General features: G+C 42.4%; 1 protein-coding gene across 3 annotated transcripts in view; it reads right to left on the bottom strand.

Moving 5' to 3' along the window:
- Positions 1 to 2,892: 2,892 nt before the first annotated feature.
- The window catches only part of svild (supervillin d), a 48,583-nt gene continuing 24,269 nt past the window's right edge, over positions 2,893 to 27,206 (bottom strand). The window contains exons 5-28 of one of the 3 annotated variants that reach the window (XM_083994134.1): positions 26,414 to 26,511; positions 25,148 to 25,256; positions 23,395 to 23,909; positions 22,599 to 22,734; positions 15,657 to 15,804; positions 15,180 to 15,254; positions 14,973 to 15,059; positions 14,542 to 14,725; positions 14,142 to 14,314; positions 13,256 to 13,411; positions 12,519 to 12,655; positions 12,108 to 12,255; positions 11,558 to 11,703; positions 11,198 to 11,373; positions 10,869 to 11,004; positions 10,394 to 10,694; positions 8,711 to 8,865; positions 8,422 to 8,524; positions 6,857 to 7,210; positions 6,611 to 6,766; positions 5,866 to 6,009; positions 5,064 to 5,176; positions 4,517 to 4,672; positions 2,893 to 4,266 (exon numbers count right to left, since the gene is read on the bottom strand). In XM_083994134.1, the coding sequence (XP_083850260.1) occupies positions 4,180 to 4,266; positions 4,517 to 4,672; positions 5,064 to 5,176; positions 5,866 to 6,009; positions 6,611 to 6,766; positions 6,857 to 7,210; positions 8,422 to 8,524; positions 8,711 to 8,865; positions 10,394 to 10,694; positions 10,869 to 11,004; positions 11,198 to 11,373; positions 11,558 to 11,703; positions 12,108 to 12,255; positions 12,519 to 12,655; positions 13,256 to 13,411; positions 14,142 to 14,314; positions 14,542 to 14,725; positions 14,973 to 15,059; positions 15,180 to 15,254; positions 15,657 to 15,804; positions 22,599 to 22,734; positions 23,395 to 23,909; positions 25,148 to 25,256; positions 26,414 to 26,511 (3,993 nt within the window). In that variant the 3' untranslated portion in view covers positions 2,893 to 4,179. Of the gene's footprint in view, positions 4,267 to 4,516; positions 4,673 to 5,063; positions 5,177 to 5,404; positions 5,764 to 5,839; positions 6,010 to 6,610; positions 6,767 to 6,856; positions 7,211 to 8,421; positions 8,525 to 8,710; positions 8,866 to 10,393; positions 10,695 to 10,868; positions 11,005 to 11,197; positions 11,374 to 11,557; positions 11,704 to 12,107; positions 12,256 to 12,518; positions 12,656 to 13,255; positions 13,412 to 14,141; positions 14,315 to 14,541; positions 14,726 to 14,972; positions 15,060 to 15,179; positions 15,255 to 15,656; positions 15,805 to 22,598; positions 22,735 to 23,394; positions 23,964 to 25,147; positions 25,257 to 26,413; positions 26,512 to 27,206 lie in introns of those variants that run through there. The other 2 variants (XM_083994133.1, XM_083994135.1) reach the window with 2 other exon arrangements.

The raw sequence follows: 27,206 nt of genomic DNA on the forward strand, positions 1-27,206 counted from the left end.
TACGCACAGAGAGCTCTGAATCACTGATGAAAAGAGGTGGGCAAGGACAGTTTTGATGAACTGCTGGGGTAAAATGCACGAGAGTGTAAAGGTCGAGCCTAATGTTTTCTGGGATGAACAGTGGTAAAAACACTAAATGTTTCATGCTGTAATTTGCAGACGTCAGATTGGATAAGCAGATTAATACCATTTCTCATACCAGGGGTTTGGCTAATTAACACAATATGTTTTAATTTGTCAAATTCATAATTAGAAAAATGACAAGTGATGGTTTTATGCTCAGTTATGTACAGGACTATTTCTTGGCTGGGAGCAGTGATTCTGCCTGCCAGGAAACCATCAGGATGTTAGCTCTACTGAACAGCCAAGAAATATTAGGGCAAATAACCTCTACAACTCTTAAATGTTTCATTTCCGCCGTTTGATTTAAAGCTTTAAAATATACAGTGTTAAGAAGTAAGATTTAGGATATCAGATTTGGTTAGCTCTTGTGTTATCAGGCTGTTTCCCTTGTTTGAAGTCTTTATGCTAGGCTAAGTTAAAATCAGTTAAACACAGTTAATTAAGATAAACTAAGCTAAACCAAGCTGAGTTACAACAAAGCAAAACTAACAAAGCTAAAATAAGTTAAGTTAAGAAAAGTTGAGCTACAACAAGAATAAGATGCTTATTATTTAATTTACAGACTTGAGTTATGTAATCATCTCATCTCCAGAATCTATTCCAGAAATATTCCTCTGATGTGTTTGCTAACACCGAAGGCTAATTCACCTTGACGTAACCTAGATTACATCAAATGGGGTGCTTTATTTTGAAAATCATTCATCAGCATAATAAAGGAAAACAAATGTGATGACAGGCTGCACTGGTGAAGGTGTTACTGTACTGTACATGTATAAGGGAACTGATTGTGAGTTCAGAAACACTTCAGTCTTGTGCTCAGTCAGAGTTTGTGGTTTGATCAAAGCTCCAGACAGTTTTGGCCAGCGCAGCTCCTCGTCCAGCTCCATCATCTCACATCCAGGATGTTATTACTCAAGTTAATCTAGCTCGTATCTGCAGCTTCATTGTTTTCCTGCATGTCAGACGCATTGTGGGCCGCTGTGGCACCTGAGCCAGAAGGCGGAGCGGTGCAGGTGATTAATGCTCGCAGGACAGAGTTGATAATAAACAAAGCAGCCGCCCAGTTGCTGTTGGAGGAAGCAGTGGATACCTCCTGCCATCTGTTGTGGAAATAACTTTAGGGTTGTTTGTTGGCATCAATGTGATGCGTGGCTCTGCAGGGAAGAGATGCAGAGCTGGTTTATGTTGGAATAAATGTTTCCTTTATGTGATACACGCCTATCTCTGAGTGTTTGTGTATATATCATGGTGTCACTGACCCTGGGTTGCACTGCATCCCCGTCCCCAAGCAGGTGTTGTCTAAAACAGCTATTGAAATGCATGAGTCAGGTGGAACTTAATGGATATTTATGAATGTTGGTGACACAGCATTGGATATGGAGCCCGCCACCCTGACCTCCGCCCACAAACCTAAACATCATTCTGCCTCATAAGATAGTTTTCAGTGTTTTATTCTCTTCTCAACCTTTTTTTTGTTAAAGCCGGAATCCAAAAGGCTGCACAGAGGAAGGGAAAGGCTGGACAGACAACACCCCCTGGTGGCTACACATCAACATGGAGGCCAGGATCACCTTGTACCTAATGCAGTAGTTTGCAAAGGTGCAAACATAAGCAGACTTCAGGAACTACACAGTAGCACAGTCCTGGATCCAGCTACTGCAGATGTAGATACTAAAGGCACTGAGGTCTTGTACAAACACAGAGCTGCTAGGAGTGTGAACATTTGTCTTATATCAGTCAAGTGGACAAACACAACTCTAGCTGAAATCAAAAGTGTGTTGCCAAAAGCTGAATTATGTCAGTATGTGTACAGATGGTTTTCATTGCCTTGAAGTGGACAAATAAATCTGTAGTTTTATTATTTTCTCAGTGAAAGGCGACATAAGCTTCTGATCCAAGTATTCCCAAAATGATATGCACCACCCTGTGATGGACAATGAGCTCACTGTATACATGAGTCTCTGCTGTAGTTCTAAATCAGCCAAAGCTAACAAGGTCCGTCTTGTCAAATGTGGATCTTTGACATATTTAAATAAAATGCCCAGTCGTGGTCTGATGGCTTTTATGTAGTTTACAGCATCTAATCCAACAAAGCTGTGTGGAGGCCTTTTCTCTCGGACCACGCTGTGGACAGTTTGACTTGTCCAACACAGGTGTTACTAATAACATTAATGCTGGCTTGATTCAATTTAGGTGGAGCAGTTCCAGCTCTGGCTTTGTGCTGGCTGGCTCACTTCACAGAGCTCTGTGAAAGCCCTAAATGAAATGGAGCCGAGGTAAATGTGATTAGTTTCACCTGTGCTTCCCCTGATATGACAAGTCCAAATCCCTGCTGCTGTGGGGAAAAAAAAGACCTATTAAGATGTTTAGAGAAACAGTCGCAGTTTAATGTTTCAGTGTAAGAGGTGTTTGGATGCTTCAACTGGAATCGTGACAAACTACTGTGAAGAAGTTGACTCTTCTGGCAACTTTTCTTTTTTTTACATTAACACCCACACAATAAGCACAGCAATAAAATAAATGACTGTGATTAGTTATTCTAAAGAAATAATGTGTTGTGTTTATACAGTAATGCAGTGACTGTTGGAACATTGATCCCAACAGGCGTTTTCACAGCAGAGATTCTGACTCCTCGGTTAAGCACTAATAACATTAACAATGCCTCTTTTCTACTCAAACATCCCACTGAGTCATTATTCATTTTCATCATGTTTCTCTCTAACGTGACCTCTGATTTGTGAGAGAAAAATATCAGAACAGACTTTTTTAATATATATATATTTTTTATTTAAAAAGGGAGTATCGAGCATCAGCATCTCACTTCCCAACCACCCATGTTTGTTTTTATGTGCCAAGAAATAAAAGCTGGTCTCCACATATAATGCAGATCTTAAGTATCACAAAAAAGGATGCATATTGCAAAATTCATATAGGATTGTTAAGCAATACAAGTTTGTGATCATGCAGAGAATTTCCTAATTCGCACATCACAGCTTACATGGAGCACAGATGTTGCTACAAAAGGCAGTCTGTACTGCACAGTTCCTCTCAGTCTCTTTCATACACACACATAATACTTTTAGTTGTGGATTTACATACACACGCATACACCTACACATACACACACACACACACACATTCACAAAACATTTAGGATAAGAACAAAAACATTGGATTTGGTCCCAAGCAACCAGTTTATCAGAGGGCCGCCATCGCTGGCAAACAGGAAGTTACTCATGAGATCCAGGAAATATTCAGTACCAAGCTTGTAAAAACGGAGTATGGGCCAGTTTAAATCACCTGATACAGTCAGCTGTATCAGTGTAATGATTAGAAAGTCATTTTAAATTTCATGTTTCAATTGGGACCAGTTTCTGCTCATTACAATCTGACTTGACAAAAATGATGTCATCACACAAATAAATGTGGAAACCTTTGGGATTTTTTTTGCTGTTACTATTAAAGCAGAAGATCTGTCTGTCACACAGTCTTAGTTTGACACCAGCATATTTCTTTGTAACAACCACAAATGATGGGGATTGTTCTCTGAACTGTCATTTGTTTTCTCTCCTCTTTGTCAACCTCACAGCGTGAACATTGTTCCTGCTGCACGGGCTGATATTTTCCATGAAATGTAAAAAATCGATCAATAATTCCCTCAGTTTTTAAATCACTGGCTATTTTCATACAAAGTCATTCTCACCCAAAAATCGACACGTCTGGACTAAACATAAAAACACATTCATCTGTAGTATATTACATATTTATACTGCGAGGGTAACTATTCTTACCATACAAAGAAACCATACTATGAAAAAAGATTAACAATTGCACATAATTGTTGGCTAAAATATTTCAATGACACAGAGAAACATGAAAAATGGCACTATTATTAAAAATAGATCAACTTTTGAACGTAATTGTACATGTGTGTTTTTTTTCTATCCTTTACAAAAGAAGGACATTATCGCTTTTTTTTTCTTTCTTAGAATAAAAAAATGTAAGAAAAGCTGCTGTGAACATAAAGAAAACAAAAGTCTGTCAGAAAAATGATTTTTAAAACAGACCCTTGTTTTTCTTCAGGTTCTTTTGCTTCCAGTTTGGCAGGGCGTTGAACTCTACTCGACTCATCTCAAGAAGTGTCTGTAAAACATTAAAGTTAGAGAACATTTTAGTGCCATAGTAACATTACACTGTAAGAAAAAAAGACACAAAGGTCCTTGAGGTTTGATTTATCTATTAACCAGTTACTTTATGAAAGAAAAGTGTTTGTTTTTGTTAACCATTTAAGCTTTATTTGTTGCTTTTTGTATAGGTACGTATCATTTGTGTTTGAATATTGTTGTATAAGATTCCTCCTGTTTTCTACCAGTGGGGGCACCGGGTGTCTCACCTTGAAGTCCTCGTCAGACAGGTAGTCCTCCAGGCGCAGGGGGTCCACCCCCTCTGGCAGTGGTTTGTGGGTCAGCTCCTCGATGGAGTACTGTTGCTTACTGAGCTTGGACAGAGCCTCCTTCACCATGATCACTTTGTTCTTGGAGCTCTCACTCTGCACAGATAAACACACGCCAGAACACTTGAGTTTCCACTGCTTTATTTGTGCTAGCTAAAATGACACACAACAGATTTAAATAGATATTATGAAAATATGTGCAAATGAATTCACATCATCAGCCAATATGCTACATTGTTCGTGAGTTTAATGAGGCTGATTGGAAACTAAAAGGTCACTGTCTTCAAGTCAAAGCAACATTTTAACTTTACATAAATTATTTTTATTTTATTTTTTTATTTTTAATTTGACATCTGCTCTGTTGCACTGTTGTCTGTGAGATTTCTGTCCTTTTCCCCAGCAACTCCTTACACTGAATGTGACACATCTGAGTGGTGACACTACCAGATGAGTCTTTGTGTTGTCAACTACTTTACATGGCTCCCACCTTTGGAGTGATGCTGGAGTCTTTCTCCCAGTACGGGAAGATGTTGGTGAAGGTGAGGGGCTCACAGCCTGCAAGGACCAGATAAGCCTGAGGGGGCCGCCGAGGGTTCTTCTCTGTAACCCAAAATTCAAAGGTGGTGATGCATTTGAACTCAGACATTTAGTTACATAAAACAGCACACTTGCAGTCATTTAGAAGGAGTATTTATAAGTATGTAGTATTTTCACTTAAAGGGACAACGAGGAGTTTCTATTTGGTCATAAAAAAGTCTCACGTTAATGTGGATGAATCTACACTACCCACACTAGTTAATGGGCCCATTTTCGATAAATATATGGTTTTGTCTCTATCATTATTTTGTTATTATTAGTGTTTTTTTACTTTCGGTTTCGCGGTGAGTCATGGGAATAACGCCGCAGAATTGCCGTTTATGGTCGGAACTACGACAGTATCTGATCGTCTTCGAACCTCTGACTTTAATTCTTGATGAATGAAAACATGAGTCTGTCTTGCGCCGGTCAAAGAATTTCACGGTGCGCGGAGGCTCATAAATGTAGTGTGAAAACACTTCGCTTTTCCAAAACTCCTTGTTGTCCCTTTAAAAAGATCAATATCTAAAAAGACAGTTGCAAAAAAAAAAAAATTAATCAGCAAGATAATGTCACACATCTTATTTCAGATTCAGAGCAGTAGTTTCTGTCTGTGAAGCCTGTGCATATTCTCAATTGTCCAGGTCATAGTATCTCAAAGGAGTTTTCAATCGAAAGCAACTGGACTTGGTTATTTGTCTGTGAAGTCGGACCTTTGCAGTACTGCAGCACCGTCTCCATGGCACATTTCCTTTCGTTGTCCCAGCGCATCTTTGCAGAGCCGGTGCACTGTGTGTCTTCAGGCTGCCAGCCCTGCCACAGATACACCTCCATACGGTTATCCAGCATGAACAGAGCTGGAGACGGAACGACAGGAGAATTAGACCGGGGGGTAGAGCTCGTACATCCGCTGACAACAAAAGGGGGGTAATATATTCAGCTGTAGGTGTTTCAAAGGCGAGAAGGTTGCGCATGGAAGTCTGAACAATGAAACATATCCATCTACAGAGAGACACGTCAAAGAGTCTTTAAAACACTTGATTCTTATTGTTATATTTTCATCAGTACAAGGTTCAAACAGAACAGTGTGATAGTGAACGTCCTTGTATTTGCTGTCTGCTGCTTCTTTGTTGTGTCGTGATGTGACACCGGTTGAAGCTCAGACATATCTGACTCAGATCAGGGATGAAGCTCTAAAAAATTAAAATTATTTTCTTTTTTGACTCACGAGCTTAAATTAATTCAATTTCTTGCTTTTTCAGGAAAAGTTCAAATATTCTGCAGATTCTTTTTATGTGTATTGACTCCCACTGTCTCTTTAAACTTATTCTAACACTTGTTTACATACATTTGCATTCCAGAAACAAAGCAGGATGTCTAGTTGAGTAGAAACCGTCAGACAAATAATAAGCATCATGCAATTCACTGATATGTAACAATACTTGTGGTGTGTGGTACCTGGCTGCTGAGCGGCGTACAGGTTCTCCTGCAGGAAAGGCATCGCCATGACTCCCTCCGTCACCCGGGCAGGATACAGCTGCTCCTCCCCTTCAAACAGCCCAGAGCTGGCACTGAGCCGGAACAGCCGGGGCGTGTAGTTGTACTTCCCTGGATCTGGAGATGACACACATGTAAATCAGTCACGATCCATGTTGCAGATAATTTGTGAAGTCGCTGAGGAACGTGTGAAACGTGAGGACGCACCTTGCAGCATACAGTCGTAGGCCTTTTTGTCCTGCGAGCCCAGAGCCTTGACGAACTCCGAGGGTTCAGCTCCTTCCTCCACCTCCTCCACTGAGACGCTGCTGCTGCTGCTGCTGCTGCTGCTCAGGCCCAGCTCTGAGGGACGGCGCTGGGTCAGTTTGTCCGTGGCTCTTTTAGCCACCTGCCTGGCGCTGGGGAGTGATTTACAGCCGTGCCACACGTACAGCTGAGCTTTCTGAGCGTTAAGAAGCACCAGGCTGGCGCGTGACCTCAGACTGGCACGCTGGCAGTCCACCTCCACCAGAGAGGCCTCCACCTCTGCCTCGCCGCGGACGCAGAACAACCTCCAGCCATCTGAACACAGACAAGATTTTGCAGTGAATTAAAGGGAAACTATGCAAGTCCGCTCGCTTTTCCACTGTTCTGGTTACGCTGCTTTCACCCATGTGCATTTGTTTACAACAAAGCCGGCGAAAAATCAATAAATTGAGCGGTGGATAAAGTTACATAACATATATACGATGTTACGGCGTGTGTGTTTGTGTAGGCTTAACTGTCAAAAACAAAAGATTATGGGTTACGGAGTTGGGACACCGGGGCGGCGACCAGGTACTACACTGATGTTGCAAGGTTGGTTTTCAACCGTGACACGCCAGGTGGAAGTCAGAGAGCCTCCAGAGCTTTTTAATTAAAGGGACAATGAGGAGTTTTAGAAAAGCGAAGCGTTTTCACACTACATTTATGAGCCTCCGCGCGCACCGTGAAATTCTTTGACTCGTGTTTTCATTCATCAAGAATTAAAGTCAGTAAATTATTACTTGCAGCAAGCAAGAAAGCGGTCACAAGAAACTGGCTCAATGTGAACACTCCAAACCAGGAGCAGTGGTTGGGAATTGTCCAGGAAATCCATGTTATGGAAAAATTGACATACCTGCTGAGACTCAAAGAGAACGTATTTGAAAGGAACTGGGAAAAATGGAACATTTGCATGAGACATGACACCAACTGAACGAACGCTAAAAGGAACAGTGGACTGAACAGTAGCATCTCCAGACAGTATGTTAGTGTTATTATTGTTACTTTAACTTGTACCTTGTTTGTTGTATTGTTTTTTGCCTATATGTGAAAACTCAATAAAAATCTAAGTGATAAAAAAAGAATTAAAGTCAGAGGTTCGACGACGATCAGATACCGTTGTTCCGACCATAAACGGCGATTCGGTGGCGTTATTCTCATGACTTGCCGCGAAACTGAAAGTAAGAAAACACTGGTCGGCTCGACCAGCATTTCCGCCACCACTAATAACAAAATAATGATAGAGACAAAACGATATATCTATCGAAAATGGGCCCATTAACAAGTGTGGGTAACGTAGATTCATCCACATTAATATGAGACTTTTTTTATTGTCGTGGAATTTTTCGTTCTGCCGATGGAGAAACTCCTCATTGTCCCTTTAAGGCAAAAATGTAGCATAGCCACGGGAGAAATCTTGCTTAGTTCCTCTTTAAATGAGCACAAAAATAGATCATTGAAAACAACAAACTTCTTGTTTTTTTCCGTACCTGTGTCTTTTACGCTGTCTTCTCTGCTGCCCTTGTGGATGATCAAACCTCCCTGGAAGAGCTGGAAGAAGCACGGTGGCTCTTTCCCCTGACTCACCAACACCTTGAGCCATGCAAATCACATACAGTCAGATGAACAAAGCCTCATTCATATCAGCTACCACCTGAACATGCGGCCATTCATGTGTCTCTGTTATAAAGCAAATTGTTCTCCCTCGCTAAAGAGGAACTATGCCTCCGATGAAAACATTTCACTGATAGTGTGTGACAGTGATGAGCCGGTACTGACCTGTGACCCCCTGTGGCTGCCCAGCTCCACTGTCATCAGGGCCGACGTTCCTTTCTCGCTGATGCTGGAGCGCTGGCCCTGCCAGAAAAAACAAGCAGTCCTCTCTCTTCCAGGAGCTCCGGCGCTCAGCTCCCCGGGTTTCTGCCGCTTCCCCACTGACAGAGAAACAAAAGAACCAAAGTGAACCCAGCAGCTGAAACCAGGACTTCTGTCTCCACCTCTGGACCGTTGGAAGACTTGAATGCAACATGCAGCTGTCAACCACAGGTACATTTGCATCTTTTCAGTGATGCAATGGTAGTAGCATGTGCTCTCCAAACAGATGCATTCAAGTATTTTCAGTTTCCATTACAGTTTTTCGGAAAATAAAAAGTGATATTTCTGAAATTTGTGTGTTTTTCAAATGAGCAGTAATTCTCATAAAGTCTAGTCTCACAATATCCCATAATTCTCGTAAATTCTCGTCCCGTGAGACATCTTGCGTTTCCATGGTTTTGAGACCGTGATCTCGACTGCTGCCACAGCCGCTGTGATTATTTTTAAAAGAAGACGAAGGCAGAGCTTGACTGTTGAAAGGCAAAGCCCTCATGTGGGAGGGTGACCTTAAATTATCTCTGTCAATTGCACAGTGGACCTTTATTTGGAATTCCGGCATACATTTGTCTAAATGTGTAAGATACAAGATGATTCAGTAAAAGATTTTATGCAGAGCCTATATGACTCCCGTCAGACTTGCAAAGATGTCGGAAAATGTTGATGATTTGTGCTGGCATAACTGTGGCCTTCGTGGCTCATTATTACATCTCTTATGGGAATGTCCAGCGGTCCAAACTCTATGGTCGGAGATGCATGCAATTATGACAGAGATCCTTGATGTCACCTTCACCCTGTCTCCCATGGTATGCATTTTGGGCTGTAAGCCTGAGAAAATAACCTGCCCCATTATCAATCGCCTATGGGCGCTGGGCTGCCTCACAGTTGATCCTTTGTAACTGGAAAGAGCGAAAGCCGGCCTGCTTTTCAAAGGAAGTATGGCTTGAGGAATACTTAGACCTCCCTAACATGGAAAGAGCAGCCGGTTTCCTGAAAGATTTAATAGGGGTCTTGGTAGACAATGGGATATTATTAGGAGATATTTGAATTAGATTTAGTCCTTCCAGCATCATATTCTACATCCATCCCTTGTTGAGTTTTTGTGATTCCCCTGACATTGTTTTGGAGTATCATGTACCCCCCCCCCTCCCTATTTTATTTTGTGTGTGATTTCGTCTACGTACCTGCCGTGTGTTTGCTTTATGTTATGTCTTGTCTCCATACACTGGAAAAACTTTGAATAACATTTTTTTTAAAAAGCCCTCATGTGTGGCATACCGCGCCATCTTACTTGAAATGAACTGGTCATGTCATGTTTGATAATGTGTAAATGCGTAAAAAGTGTCTCTTTAATAACCTCATGAGAGCATTAAGATGTTTTATATTTGAGAGGTTTTTTCAAAATGTAGGTGTTTCCATTACCAGTTTTTTATTGTGATATTTAGGTTTTGCACATTTCTAGGGATAATGGAAACATAGCTAATCAGATACTAATTCCTCTTTTCATCAAGTTTCTCCTAGGTTTAACTACGATTTCAGATCCAAACCTCTACAGGCCTCTACAGGCCGCTGCTGGATTCTAAAACTCACCAAGTGTAGTGACAGAGTACTTCCAGCGGATGATGTAGGCGTCGCCCTCGTGGAGTTGGCCCAGACTCTCTTGAGGCAGCTCCTCCTCCCCGTGCTCTTTGATGTGCCAGGCCTCTACAGCGACTGTGGCCAGCTCTGCCTGTCGACCGTCCTCCGTCCTCACCAGGCCGTGACCCCGCTGGACGTTGACCCCCTCCAGAACGCTCTTGACCGGATCGGGCTCATTGTCCAGCAGAACTCGGGCGTCACACGGCTGCAGCTCCAGTTCGAGTGGGGAGCGGACAGTGGAGTGGACCGGGCTCTGAGCAGACAAACAATGTTTTGAAGCCAGTTTTTTTTGTTTTCTCACTCAGTATGTTCCGTAATTAAATGACCCACAGCAGAGCAGTGTTTATCTTAACTCCCTGATAACAGATTGTCAGATAGCCACAGTCACTGCTATTAATGTGTTTATTGTGAGTCTAATCTCATCTACCTTGATTTCCTCAGATTGAGCTGCTTCCTCTTTCTTCCTCTCAGCCCAGTCCAGGAACTTCTCTCTGAACAACGCCGTCTCATTGTGTTCTGACAGCCGGCCAAACAGGGTCCAACTGGGGCGACTCTCCCCCTGCCTGGAAATCACACACATAATTACACAATCACACACACACGCAAGTGAAAAGAAAAAAAAAGAAAAAAGAAGCTTCCCAGTGCAGATGTGCTGGCAAAATAAAACCACTAGGGGCTACAATAACACAATGAATAGTCGAAACAAAGTCTCAAAGCTTTTACAGTCGTGTGGGATTTTTGTCCCGTCTCACTCACTGAGGCACGTCCTTATTGGTGCAGGAGGCATCTAATGGATTGACTCTGCAGTTGCTGTAGTCGTAGCTGCCGCTGTAGAGCTGCTTTCCCAGTTTGACAGCCACTTTTCTATCGCCCAAGGGCACATCTTTCCCATGCCACACGTACACCTCGCCGCCAAAGTCAAACACTAAAACCTGGGGTGGGATAAAACATCCCAGAGAGAACAGAGACACGTCAGGGTGTTACTGCAGCTATCACAACATGTAACACAAACATAAGATGTGCATAAATGTGCACTTAAAGATGTTAACTTTCACACCAGCCTTTTTGTTTTTGCTACTCAGTCTTTCTATGAGGTCATTACTCTCATTACATTACCTCCTTAGAGTTGAGCAGAGAAACGCTGGGGATTGAGGCCCAGGCATCTTCATGAGGCACCAGTTTGTCTCCCTGGAGTCTGTACACCCCATTAGAGTCCAGCACCCCGCTCTCATACAGTTCATCTTCCTCTGGCTCCCCCGCTCCTGTAACACATACACACACTCATCACAAAGAGCAGTGTAAGCATATCTGTATGACAGCAGGAGGGGGCACAGAGGTTAGACAGATAATCCTTCACATGGTAAACTGAGCTTCAAGCCTCTGAGTCAGAAAGACTCAACACAGCTGAAGTATTTCTAGGGAAATAAAGTCGATACCTACAACTTCTATAAAACAGAATTTATTATGAGTAGTATTAAGTATAAAAAAAAGGACTGCTATAAATATATGCTATAAAATAAGCTGTTAGGTGTATCCAGCTGAGGCACAGACACAGAGAGAAAGCAGATGATGATCATGAGTATTTGAGCTCTTGTGTGAGTGTGTGATCAGCTGTTATCACCTGGCATTCGCCCTTCAGTATAGATAATAAATGTGTGTTATGTACCTCTGTATTTGGTCTTTCCTCCCAGCAGGCTCCAGAACTCTTTGGCCCATCTGTTATCAGTGTTGATGCCCTCCTCCAGCACCGTCACCTGGGGGGCCTTGCAGCCCAGGTCCCTCTTGGCCTGGACAAACGATGCCATCTCCGACGCCTGGTCGTACAAAGGATTAGATAAGATTACAACTGTAATGGGGGTCGACCATTTATCTCTTAGGCAGGGAGAGTAAAGTCTTGTTTTAGTCAGGGCATGTTAATTGAAACAACGACTCGAATTTACCCGAGGCAGGACATTTTCTTCTGCAGAATGTCAGTGGATTTCAACATTATCAAGATGTAGCAGCACCTGTCTAAACATGACACTGCTGGCCCTGAAACCTGCCTCTGCAGTACACAAGTATGTGTGAGATTCACTACCTTCGCTTTCTCAATCACGTTGGCAAACTCTCCGCTCCACATGAAGCACTGCTTCGGTGTGATGAGAAGGAAGCAGTCGCCACTGTTCAGAGAGTTGGCTGTGGGCTCCACCAAGCGCACCTGGACGTGCCTCCGACCTACAGGCAGGGGCAGATAGTTGTCAGTAGCCAGAATGCACAACGCAAAGCAAGCCACTATTACCTCCTGGACTTCTTCAATAGAAAAAATTAAGAACTTTTTGTGCCCCCTAAACTTAATTAATGTTATTGTTACATTGTCCAAGCATAGTCTGATGTTCTGAGCCTGTCCTTGTATTGATGTGTCCTTGCTGCCTGGGGTGGGGTCGGGTGGGAAGGGGGATGTCTTTTCTTTATTTTTTTCTCTCTTTTTTTTCTTCTTGTCTTGTGTTTTGTATTTATTTATTTTTATTTATATACATATATATTTTCCCTTTTTTGCCTTGTTGTTGTTGAGCCCTTTCTGCTATTGTCTTGTTTTTATGTTTTCTGATGGAAACCAATAAAAAGTTGAAAAAAAAAATTCAATAACAGTATATATTTTATTTGAGGGGGGGTGGGGGGGCTATCAACCTCCTATTCCTAAGAAACAAGACACACATCTGAGAGTTTCGTATGAGCAGCAGTGTTATGTGCACGTGTTCTGTCATTGTTTATGATAAATGCTTATAGATGAATCAGTGTACAGAGCAACATTCAACGTTCTCTTGTGTTTCTGACCTTTGATGCGAATGAGCATGAGCTTGTTGAACGGCAGAGCGCTGTTGTTGGTGACGACGTCGGTGGACTTGACGCTGCGCAGGCTGACCTTGCGGAAGTTCTCCTTGCTGGCGAGCCCTGCCAAGGCCACGTCGGCCAAGTTGGAGTGTTTTGCCACTGGGTGGGAGAGCAAAAAGTGACACAGTTATCATCTACTTGTTGGTAAAGGTTGAACTAATGCAATGTCATGTTTTAATCTACCATCACAAAAAGCACAGAGCTTCAGCATAGATTATAAAAGACAGGATATCTTTTCTTATTTCTTCTTTTATGCAAGTTGCGCTTGACAGCACATGTATTGCTTTGTTGCTTCCTCTTGCGTAAAGTGTGAAAAGGTCTCTGTCTAAAGAATATTTATAGAGAGGAAGTGAATATGGAGAATAAACAAGCAGCAGACAAATAGGGAATATGATTAAGAGGGAGCAATTTTTTTGTGTTTACTGTGTGTTTACTGGGTTACTTTCTGCAGCAATCTGATTTCTTAAACATTGTGTCAATGAGAAACTCTCTTTCTGTAATCAGGTAGCTGGTTTGAGAAATGCAGTTTCCCAAACCTGATTTCTACAGGAGAAAACTGATTTGTTTGGCCACAGATTCATGTGGCAATAACTTCAACCTGCGTTCACTGGCTGCTGTGTCAGCAGTGCACAAGGATGAAACACTGCATTCTTGTATTCAGAACAATTATACAGGTCCAACCAAATCTCTTGCTCGTTGTTCTTTTGATGTTTTTTGTAGATTTAACTTTTGTTGATCCCTTCGAGCTGTTGAGCCCTCTAAGACTCTTAAGTTTAACTAGGGTAAGAACCTTAGCAGCGGCACAGTAGGTAAGTTTGAGCAGACTTACTCCTCTCCACTTGGATCCTCTTGGTCTCCAATGAGGCTACGTTAAGCCTCTGTTCGGTGTAGACCTGCCGGACGTCGTTCCGGGCAGCCAGAGCCCGCAGAGGGTTCCTGGAGCCCTGATTCCTCCGGGCTGGTCGCACTGCACGCTTGTGTTCTGTTACGGCTGAGGTGAGCCTAAAGATTCATACACAAAACAGTGAAAATTAAGAGAGGCACTTTCAGACCTGAAATTGACTAACATTCTCAAAGAAGTTCGAGTAATGGGTAGGATACAAGTTAAAATGTTGTGCATGATGGCAAATCATTAGGTAAACTGAACCTTTCTGTCGAGAAGGTACAGAAAATGTTCCTAAGAGTAGGGATAGATACCACTAACTAATTGATGATTATTATGAACTAACTTGGGTGTATTGGCCTCAATCTGGCTGAGGTCCTCCTCAGTGAGGATCACACTGGAGTCCAGCAGAGCTGAGGGCGAGACCGGTTTGTAAAAGCTGCCGAAAGTCTCCTCATCATCTAGGGTCATCACTTCTTTCTCCGTCTCTGCCGTCACCTCGATGGTGGAAGTCTTGCTTTTACTCACACCTGACCCGCCCATCGCATCGCAAGGAAACAGAGGAGACAGAACAGGAAGTGTTAAAACAGAACGTTTGCAAAAAATTCTTTTTTTAAATTTTGCCAAGTTGTGCTTTCAGTGAATAATGTCGGGACATGGTCTGTAATGATTGAGATCTGTGGCAACACTGTGGCTACGCGGTAGTAAAAGAGACATGCACAATGGATGCTTGATAACACAATGTGTAATTAACAATAACAAACAGGGGGGCTGTACCTTTATTGTGGAGCTTGTCTAAGAAGGACTCCAGCTTGTCCAGCCTTTTATCTCCTTCCACTTTGACAGCAGTTCTACTGGAGATTTCTGTCCATCACAAACAAACACAAGTCTGATCAACTGTGGCTCAGTACATTCATTCATACATTAATTTTTGTTAAAAAGGCACATTTCAAAAAGTCAACAAAAAGATCTAATGGACCGTACCTTCATGTGGCTTCACAGGCGTGGCATTAGACTTCTTCAGGGAGCTGAGTGGTGACTCAGTCTCTGACACAAGACCTGAAGGAACACAAGAGGAGAGTAAGAGCTGCAACTAATGATCATTAAATCGACAGATCAATAGTATTATGATCTTTTTAGTGACAATACTAACAAAGCACCTATTTTGTCTAAAAGTGAGCATAATTCAAGTGTAATGTCTTGTTTTAACAGTCAAGAGTGCAGATATTCAGTTTAGTATTAAGTGTGAAAAAGAAAAGCAGCAGATTCTCACATTAGAGGAAATAAATGGATGACTGAAAACAAAATGAATGTCACTGCTTCCAATAAATAACTGAAATTATCAGCAAATAATTCTCAATTGATCAGCTAATCAATAAGGTTGACTACTCATTGCCACTCAAAAAGGAATCATGGTCATGTGTCAGTATCCAACTGCCTGGTTGGGTCTTGTGAACACACCTCTCTTGGCCATTCGTCCAGCCACAGTGAACTGGTTGGAGTCGTTGGCTGCTCCTTTGCCTCTGCTCTTCCACTGCTCCTCCTTCTCCTTGAGGATCTTCATCCTCTCTACCAGCGACATCTTGGGTTCCACGTCTACGTTGGACTTCTGTTGGAAACATAAAGCAGTTTCAGATACAGCACTGTCTACTGTGAACAAGAACAGACACAGCCATGTAGGCCTAACTGTGAGTACGGGTGAAAGGAGACACACACACACACACACACACACACACACACACACACACACACACACACACACACACACACACACACACACACACACACACACACACACACACAGGCAAAGATGAATATAACAGTGAGATGACTTTTAATTCTTCCTAGAGGAGGGTGTCTTCTTCCAAAAACAACTTCTTCCACAGAGGTTTTTACCGTGTCATTCAAACTTTATTTCTAAAGCAAAAAAGTCCTTCCAATAAAATACCAAAACCCCTGTTTCTATAACAGCGCCATCCATCACCCACTACTCAGCACAGCTTTCCTGACGTGATTTACTCCTGCTGCCATTTTTGCACCTGAACTCCACCATTAAAAATGAATTAGCAGGGGTTTACTGGGCCTCCTGGTCCCACTGGACCCCAGGAGCTGTGTTACAGTAATTAATGATATTCCACTCCTAAATATTTGAAGCGTTTTATGGCCCTGCCTGGGTTTTTACTGGCTGCCAAGCCTTATTCCTTCACTAATAATGAGCAATTCACTACGTGTAATGTAGCATGAGAGGCGACTTCCTTTCTGCAGTGGCTTAGACGCAGCTTAGTCTCGCAAAAGGACGACCCCAGCTCTGCGGGATGATTACACAGGAGAAACACAGTAAATGAATTCCAAGCTGACAAACAGTATGATGCACAGGACAATTGTTGAACAGCTGCAGGCAGAAGCTAAACCAATTTTTGTTCTTGTGCTGTATTACATCCAACATTTACTCATGAGAGGGCAACAGCAGGACAGTTTGCGCTGGATGAAATTAAAGTAAATGGCAAACAAATGATTGGGATTCCCGAAACCGAATAGCTTGTTACGGTCACAGAGGAATGCGCTTTGTGGATGAGAGATGGCCTGTGAGTGATCTGCTGACTGTCATACTATAACATCATCTCTGCTGTATGCTCTGAAGAGTCAACTTAAACATTCGCAGATGTCAGCAGCTTTAAAGAGAAAAAGATGTTGGGCTAAAGTGGTGAACTGCAGCCAGACTGATGTCAGCGTGGCATTAGAGCAGGAAGCTAAATAAGTAGTCTATCCTCTCAATTGGAAATAAAACATATGTCAATGATATAGACTGAATAATTTGAGATGTAAATGTACAATTACATGGCGTAAACTGTTTCTTTTTATACTTAACCCAAGGCCTTTATTGATGCTTGCATGGTAATAAACAAGACACCTGCAGGGTTCTTCCTTATTGAGTCTTAATAGTACAGACACTGGCATGGAAAGAGCATATCAACCAGACAACAGGTAGGAGTCTTAATAGCCAAGTTTTGCCAAGTCGCAGAATTAGCCTTAATCAGCTACAGATGACTCAAGCTCTTGGGCTGCAGTTGTTTTTAGAGCAAGCATATAAATGAGTGGTGTTGTACTTTTATTAAACATTCTGCAGCTCGTTAAAAATATACTCTGACATCAAAGTTTCAAGACGAGTTGTTCAACAGCAGCGACAAACTAATAAAACGCAATACTGTAACGTTGACGTGTGAATATCTAATGAGCATCATGACTACAGCTCTGTTATTGGTCACCTGACCTGTGCAGGTCCTGCTCTGCCTCTCACCCACACTGACTCAGACTAATGACCCATGATGCAAGCTTTCAGGAGAACTAATAGTAATCTCTTTATTGATAAAGCTGTCTCCTTTACCCCAATAAATGCTTTTGAAATGCCAGAGTTGAAAAATGGGGGTGACATTTCCAATCTGTATGTTTTATTTGGCCAACAGCTCAAATCCCAAAGCTATTCAAGTTTATCAAGTATTTATCACAGAAAACACCAGAGTTTCACATTTGTAATGATAATATACAAATTGATTTATTTTCTGACCATAGACAAATCCATTTATTTGACCTGTTGTCTACCTACCATACTAACTTCCAATTGCTAATTCCTGGTAACTACGTCCTATCCATATTGAATAAAACAAACAGTAATTCTGTGGATCAACTATAATGCTCACCACAGCACTAACAATGACTCAGAATTCCAAAGAAACCTCCCCTCTCAAAGAGAACTCATGCAGATCTGAATCCAACAGGTCAGAGCAGTGAGTGATAGACAGGGAGATAACCCTGAGGTTGCAGAGACTCAGAGACTGGAGGGTCAAAAGTTTAATGCACAGAACAGTCCTTCTTCTTCACACCCATATATTTACTGGGGAACTGTTTCTGAGCAAGACACTCTATCCCTGCTTAGTCACTTACAGTTTGAAACCTCACAGCCATAAAACCACCTTCCTGTGGAGAGTCAAATTTAAACAACAGGTCTGAGGAGTCCTTTCTGTTTGTCCTGAATTAACAAGCTTAAATAAACAAACAGCTGCGCCGTGAATGAATGGAAAAACACCAGTTTCTTTCAAACTATTTCCACTCAAACACACCAAAGTCCTTCTCTCTCTCTCTCTCTCTCTCTTTCCTCATCCGTCTTTCCCTCGCTCATACAATGGCAAAGATACAAGTGGTAACAGACTTTTTTTCTCTCTCTCTAATGTCAAACATGTTGCCTGATGTGGTCAAATATTAGCCTGACATGTAAAGAAAGTTCAAAGAAGTGCATTTAATCACACTGGCATGCACACAGAGACAACACACTGTGGCTCAACAACATCAAAGTGAACTCTTGCTGATTTCAAAACATGAGAGAATGTGACACATCTGACGTACAGAGACGTTTCTGCACATGCAAGTCTTGAATGTAACATGAGTGCATACCAAGGGGGCAGTTGTCGGTCTGAGAAGTGAAGCTCACTTCCGCGTTCAAAACACTGCAATCCCCTCGGCTTCCTCTGGGGGCTGGTGTCAGAAAGCAGCATTCTCCATAGACCCCCATGTTAAAATCACCCACTTTACATCCTCAATAAACATGATGGGGGGTTTAAAGGGACAACAAGGAGTTTCTATTTGGTCTCACGTTAATGTGGATGAATCTACGTTACCCACACTTGTTAATGGGCCCATTTTCGATAAATATATCATTTTGTCTCTATCATTATTTTGTTATTATTAGTGGTGGCGGAAATGCTGGTCGAGACGACCAGCATTTCTTTACTTTCGGTTTCGTGCCGAATCGCCGTTTATGGTCGGAACTACGACGGTATGTGATCGTCTTCGAACCTCCGACTTTAATTCTTGATGAATGAAAACATGAGTCTGTCTTGCGCCAGTCAAAGAATTTCACGGTGCGCGTGGAGGCTCAGAAATGTAGTGTGAAAACGTTTCCTTTTTCCAAAACTCCTCGTTGTCCCTTTAACTCTACTATTTAATTTACTATTATTAGGTTTAACATTCTGGCCAATTGGGGCACGGAAACGTTGAGTGACAGGTCCGAGCAGGTCCGGAGACAGCTGCTTCGAGGCCAGTGGGCGGGTTCTCGCCCGGCCAATCCAACATGGCGCTGTTCAGGCCGCCATATTTGAGTCACAAAAACGACTCCCCAAAACCAATGGGTGACGTCACGGATGCTACGTCCATATTTTTTACAGTCTATGGTGCATACGCAAGGTTTTAATGTTATTCGCATTGACAATTTGATCCACACACATTTGCACTGAGGAAATCCTGCTCTTGTAACTTTGAACTAATAATATTCAAAAACAGCACTTCATATTGCTTGTAGACTACAATCTCTTAGTGCAATAATACTCAGAGTCATGCTCCAACACAAACCACAATATCTGTCATCTAACGGAGGCCTGAAGAATTCTCACACACTGACACAGCCCCTCCAGCAAGCAGCCCATCTCTGGAGTCAATCAGAGAAGGGAAATACCTTGGCCTGACAGGACCCCAGAGAGAGGGGAGGAGAGGAAAGGGCCGGGGCCTCAAGCCCCCACAGGAAACTATTTTTCTCAGCCCTGCCTTACTGTATGGTGCAGACAGCACCCCAGCCAAACCGCTGACACAGATATCGAGCAACTGAGGGTCAGCAAACCGCATTCATGTAGCAGCATAAAGTGTGTCGACAGCTTTGATTTTTCTGTGGTAATCCTCAGAGGGTGAGAGATTGTCCAGAGCACAGGTAGAGAGAGAGAGGGGCAAAATATTAACCCATTAAGTCCATGCAGAGTGCAGCTTACCTGAAGGGACAGAGAAAGGCTGACAGGCAGGTGTCAAAGTCAAGAAAAGGGGTAGCTTCCAGGGGTGAGGACAGAGGAAACTGGAAAGAGGGGTAAAAAAAAGGGAGGAGGAACAGTAGGAAGAGAAGAGGAAAGGAAAATTATCAGCGGAGAATGGAGGAGAAGAAGCATGGCAGGGCAGCAGTAGGCCACAGCAGCTGGAGTGAGCAGGTTTCAGCACGGACCGAAGAACAGACACGGGTCACTTAAAGTCTGGCATAATGTTTGGGAGAATGGGGGTGAAAGGAAAAGGGAAACAGGCTGTTTAGAAGAACGCATGAGGAGAAATCAAATGGCATAAACTGAGATGATGTGAATCGTTCTGGTTTATGATGGTATGAAAGCAGCTCCATGAGCTCAAATGAAAACGTCTCACCCCATAGGTGGAATTAATGGCAAACACTTTGTTCCCACGAGTGTATTAGCCTTCCATGGATCATGCCTATTTAGAAAGCCAATTTCAACAAACTCTTTGTGTATTTGAGCTAATCTGCTCATCTTTAGTTGATTATCTCTAACCCGTTTTCTGGGAATCAACACTCCAGGGACAATATTTCCAACTGGGTCTTTATGGAGAGAAGTTTGTGTGGGGGTAGCTGCAGTGTCAGTGTTTTTGACTTGTGGAGAGACATCAGACTGGTCTTAAGTGAGTCATTGCTGGAAAACAAAACATAGACTTCCAACAAATCCTGGAGGATTTAAAAGAAAAATGGCAACTTTCAAATCATTTTATCAATGCCTGTATGGATTGAAGTAAGAGTAAAGGGCATGTTAAAAAAAATTACAACTGAATTGGTGCCAAAGCTGAATTTATATTGACAAGGTTTGATGCTCTTCATCATTAACTGATTAAATGCTACATAGAGTCAATGTAACTTATGATGAACGATCATTACCCACAACACGACAGACCCTCTTTAAATTAAATTTACAACAAGGCCTCATTTTACAACACAAGCATGGCGAACAGAACAGCTTAGCTGGCCTAACAGGAAACATCTGGAGCTGGTTGGAGATGACCATGGTGTGTACCATGCATGTTACATTCCCTGGTCTCCCACATATCAACCAAAAGAGCAACAACATCTGCTCCAGCTTGGCAGCGCCTGAGATAAATCGACATGCCTCAACGTGAAAACCAACGGCCTTTTTCTTCAAGGGGGAAATGTAACATGTTACAAGAAAAGTCCTCTGTAAGTAAAAGCCCTAAAGCTAATGCAGACGTGGCATCGGTGCCAATTATTTAGCCAAACCATGCATCATCTACATCTCTGATGTGAGTCAGTTGCGCAGAGCTCTACAGTAGCAGCCACAGTAAACAGCAGGTTCCAGATCAGTTCACCAATAACCTCAGGTTGAATTAAAGGGAGAAATCCGCAGACTTTTTGGACCCCAGTCTGGTTCCCATTCATGCGGGAGTGTTGAGGATGCAGTTTTGGTGCCATTAATGGAATTACACTAAATTCTACGGAGCTTGTGTTGATTTATCGCAAGGAAGACGGACCAAATGTAAAATGACATCACTTTTAAGTATTTAGTTGACTGGGGATTTGTCCACATTTTTGGCTGTCTGTACTTACTCATAAAAAGGCTTTTTCCAGACTAAGAGTGAATTTATTCTAAGGTTAGGTCATCTTTGGATGAAGGATGAGCCCAAACCAGAAATCCCCCAAGAGGATCACTGGTCCACAAACATCAGGCCAAGAGATGCTTCACACAAATAAACATGACATCACTTCAACCTTAGTGTCAAACTGACTGTGGCTCACGCAGGGCTTTTTCTTCTGCTGGAGCATCACTCTTTAGTTGCACAGTATCCATGTGCTGGTAACCATGTAGTGTAATGCTCTTTGTGCACACAGAGAGGGTGGTCTTTTTATATAGAAGAGCATGTAGAAACCTGCATGCACTTTAAAATGCCAGTTGCCTTTGCTTGTGTCTGTTCTGTACTGAACCCTCTGCGCTGAGCTTTGCAAAAGTGTATTACCTGTACATTTAAGAGACAGTTAAAGTCCACAAAGCTTTCTGATGGAGGGAATTGTTTTTGTAACTTTGCGGAGAGAAAAGAGAAGTGAGTGTGAAACCCAGCTAAGGAAGCAGGCATTAGCTTGGAAGGTTTGCAGGTGTTTGTCATGGTGTAGGGTTTTATTTTTACAAGGGGAAGGGGGCGTGTCTCTCTTTCTCTCTGGGAGGCTTGCTAAGCCCTGGATCTCTGGCTTTGGCATCACCACTCCCAAATCTGCTGCACCCACCTCCCAAAGCCCTCCTAACCTCACACCCTCTTGGCAGCCGCCACGGGGGAAATAAGCTGATTCAGCAGAGGAAGAAATGTGTTCACGGCCAAATCTTTCTTTCCCTGCACACAAAGCTGAGGGGAAGCCTCAACATATGGCAGGATTTGCTCATTACATAGTTGATGTTGCCGTAATGATGTTGCAGCAAAAATTGCTTTTTACTTTTTTAGAAGCCTTGTAGAGTTGTTATTCATCCCAACTGGCCCATATGTTAACCCTCCTGCACAGAGAGAAAGGCTCAGTAAAAACTCACTCACCTTTTTCTTCCAAGCGTTTTCAGCACCTTGGAGCTGACTGAAGCGATCACCCAGTGAAGTCTGGATCAGTTCAGATGGCTTGGCCTTCTTCAGTCTGTCCTTCTTCTCTTCGTCTTTACTAGAGAACTCTGTCAGTCTGAAAAAAGGAAAAACAGACTTATTAGTTATTTTCCTATATATTTAAGGCAGAATTACAATGTACCAATTATCTACCTTAACTGAGTCTGAATATCAAATCATCTGTAGAAATTGTATGATAGCCATTCATGAGTTTGTGGTAAATTGTACCTTGAGGAAAACTGTGATTTTTAAAGGGATAGTTCACTCAAAATTCAAATTTCACTCATTTTCTACTCACCTTTGGTGTGTCTTTTTGGACAAAGAAAAGTGAGCTCCGTTCTCAACCGTCATATGGACATGAAGTGCTGCACGGAGCCCCACTGTAACTCAGAGAAGCCACGGAGGACTCTGAAACTTCTCCCGCCCTTAGTCCACATGAGGGTGAGTAGATGAGTGAAATTTGAATTTTGCGCGAACTATCCCTCTAAAGTGTAATTGCCTGCTATTACACTGAGCTTATTCCAAGGTACATAAGGTTTATGTAATCATAATAAATATTGTTTATCTTTGTTTGTTAGCTAGGATCCTACAACTACTGATTAATTATTAAATGTAAAACCTGTCACACACTTTCACTTTTCTGAAATATTTGAGATTTATGTCTTTTATTAACTTTTCTTTGGACAGACGAACTATATTTTCACAGTGCCTGCTGTCTTTGTGTTCGTCTAATGACCTCTGTTTGAGTGGTGATCCAACACTTCCTTCCAAACTGCTCTCCAGCTCCTCAACATCCTCCGACACGCTGGAGTTCTGCTCCAGACTGTCATCATTGTCGTCGGGCGAGGGACTTCTCATCTCCTCATAGCTGCCTCTGCTGCCGTCGCTGCTGCCCCCGCTCTGCTGTCTGTTGATGCTGTAGCACCCTCCGTCCGTCACGTCATCGGTCAGTGGCTCATCCTCTCTGCTGTTTTCCTCAGAGACCTCTTCCTCTATTTCCTCCTCCTCCTCCTGCTCCTCCTCCTCCTCCTCCTCCTCCTCCTCTTCTTCTTCTTTCTGCTCCTCTTCATCTGCCTCCTCCGTCTCTTGTTGGCTCTCGGGGTGGCTGAGGGTGACGCTGCTTTGTCGGGCTGGCGTGCACTCAGGCGTGGAGCCCTCGCTGTGGTCCGACTCCACACTCGTGGAGCGGCTTTTCTTTAGGATTCCCCTGATGCCCTGGGGCCCCGAGTCTTGGCGCTGCAGCGAAGCAGGCTGGCAGGGGGGAGAGGGAGGGGGAGAGGTGTCAGAGAGAAGACTGGAAGGCTGCTGTAGAATGAGAGAGAGAAAATGTTTAGTTTTTTTAATAGCAAGGATTATATTTGTACTCTATGGTTCTTGATTACAGCATGTAACTTTAACTGACCAGAACCAACATTTCGCAATAGCAGCTCCTCTGCGGTTTCCCCATAAACAGTAAAACCCTTCTCTTATTGCTTGTCTCAAACTCTCAAACACTGTAATATACAAGCATGTATACAACTACATGCTCTTGTTCAAATTTCTGCTGTTTGTGCTTTCTGTGAACTGACACTGTTATCAAGAGGTTGAGGGTTAGTGGGTGAAATAGCAGAGTGAGTGAATAGCATGGTTAAAAGTGACACAAAGTTGGAGATAAGCTGAATACATGAGGAGGATTTAGGGAGTGAGAATCAAAGAAAAACAAACAGCGAGTCAAGAATGTGAGGGATTTGTCCATTGTTTGGGACGTTGCTTTTGCTTTTCAAAGGAAACAAAACAAAAAACACACATGCACACAATAATATAAAACATATGCCAAGTAAAGTTGCAATTGTGAGAGACAAAGGCTTTTGTAGTCCCAGCTACCATAAATTAACTGTTTTACGTGTTTCAAAATACAGTAAATTGCTTCCAAGAACAAGAATATACAGCCCCTTTCTTTTGTGTGCGCAATATGATATTGGTTAGATGGCACAACTGCAGCTGGAGCAACAGCAGACATCCCACAGACAGGTCAAAGGTCATGAGGGGCTGCTGATTTAAGAGGAGATGAAGGAATAAGAATACACTGAAGCCGGCTGGGTGTTAAAAGTGCAATGCTAACCAGGTGGTGAGCTTCAATAAAAACACCATGTGCATAGAGCAGAGTGTGTGTACGCACGTCCATGACTTGTGAGGGTCAGTTTAAGACTTGGATGATGTCATCTTTGTCATGTGTTTGTTTGTGTTGTAACTGTATATAAGTGACGAAGATTACAATCACATAACACATCCAGCCCAGAAAAACAAAAGTGAAGTAAACCAGATCTGAACAAAACAGTCAAATCTAAGGTGAGTAAGAGCTGTGGAATTAGCTCACATACAGTGGTCTGGTTAAAAATATGATCTTTCCAAATACAATCCACAGAGATGACTTTTTTTGTATTCCAGTCGACTGACTTATGAAAACCATGTGACTTTTTTTTTAAGCTACCTTTACAAGAAACACTGACCTTTTTTTCTTCCTCAGCAGCAGCAGCACATTCACGCCGCTCCTTCCATGAAGGCTCATCTGTGGGCTCTCTCTCCTCCATTGTCTTGCCTACTTCATATCTGTGAAGCCTGGAATATCAGTGAAATAAACAGAAAGAAACAAATGTTAAATGAAATGTTTAATTGAAAACTGTGAAAAGCGTCTATATTCATCATGTTTCCATTCAAAATGAAACAAAGTTTCATCAATAGCTTTTTTTTCTGAACTTTTGCACCAAAAATGGAGCAAAAACTGTGTTCCTTGATCTTAAAGACAAAGGCTGTTGCCAAAACCAATAAACACTCACTGATGTGGTGCTTTGTAATCAAACTAGGCACTCGGCCAGTATAAATGAATAAATTGCATCCTCTGACCAATTTAGTTATATGGTAGTTTTGTTTTTGTAGTGTATTTTTCAATATGAACTTTGATTCTTTTATATTTGTCAATGTTTGTACTTGTGCTGCAACTGAGCATTGGTGAAAAGATCAAATACACTGATATCACTTCTGAACTGGAAGGAAACTGAGATTAAACTCCATGTGGACAAAAAGGCACAAGAAACAACTTAATTATATCTTAACTTATCTGCGCGCACGCGCACACACACACACACACACACACACACACACACACACACACACACACACACACACACACACACACACACACACACACACACACACACACACACACACACACACACACACACACACACACACACACACACACACACACACACACACACACACACACACACACACACACACACACACACACACACACACACACACACACACAGAGTCCAGACTTTTCTCCAGTGGTTACAGTGCTAAGTACAGTCTGGCTCTCGCTCCTTCAGCTATTAACTTCAATCTGGTTTGCATCTCCATGGCTACCACATAGCCTTGACTGTTTGAGTGTGTGTGTACTGTATGTGTGTGTTATTCAAGGCAAGTCCTGCAGGTTTATCTGGTTTATCTCTGCAGCCGTTTACATCAGTGGACAGCCTTTCAATTGCTCTGTAATTACCCCTGTGCTCCTTCAGCCTGCCTGCTCTGTTTATCTGTGTGTCAGCCAGTTTGGAGGCGTTATATCTGCCTATGTCGCAGTATATATTATCTATCACAGTCAATCTTACACAACTGTTAAAGAAATAGCAGACTCCAAAAATCAAAATTTAGTTGATGTGATAAAAAAAAAGGTCTGACCACAGTGGAATGAAAGTCATTTTGATTCTGCTGACCTGGTAGACACTTCCTCTCTGTCACTGCTCATTAGATGACGCTTCACTCCATCATCAGCGTGACGATCGCTGCCTCCGTCCTCTGTCTGCTCCACATCCTACAGGCAGAGAGAGAAGACGCTGAAGAGCTGGACTTACACAGAGGACAAGAACATACCGCTGAAGTTCTCCAACAGCTATAAGAAACAAATCTGGACAAGGAAGTGCATGAATGAGTAATAATGCTCCACCTCTCCACCCGCTCAGAGGTCAGTGCTGGGTGGAACAGTGGAGGAGGGTTTTACTGTACTGGAGTATGACTAACCTACTCACCTGAGTATAAACAGTACAAACTAAAAATCTGTACTGCTGGTTCTGCACTAGTGACATCAAAGCAAAGTCTCACCAGGGGAACCATTTTGGTTTGTTTTATCACATTTTTTTTATCTTTATGGCTCAACATTGCTTCACTGAGTCGACTGTCTGCCTCACTGTCCATATTAAGATCAGAGGTTTAGATACAATTTAAAAAGTTAGGATTATTAGCCTCTGATAGGTCCTTTACAATATATTAGATATTAATGTGGCTTGGGCCTACTGTGAATGGATTGGTGGTTGGGTTGCTGCATTAGTCAGTATTGCACAGTGTTCAGGCACATACTGATTACATAATTTCCAACCATCTTTTTTCCTTTCCTTTCATACATAAAATATATTTTTTGTTATTTTGCACACATACGTGGTAGCAATAACACTCCTTTATTAACTAAACACTTGTAAAATACTAGTTATCAATATGGGCAGTGTGATTATT

This window comes from Trachurus trachurus (assembly GCF_905171665.1).
Source record: "Trachurus trachurus genome assembly, chromosome: 19".
NCBI classification, from domain to species: Eukaryota; Metazoa; Chordata; class Actinopteri; order Carangiformes; family Carangidae; genus Trachurus; species Trachurus trachurus.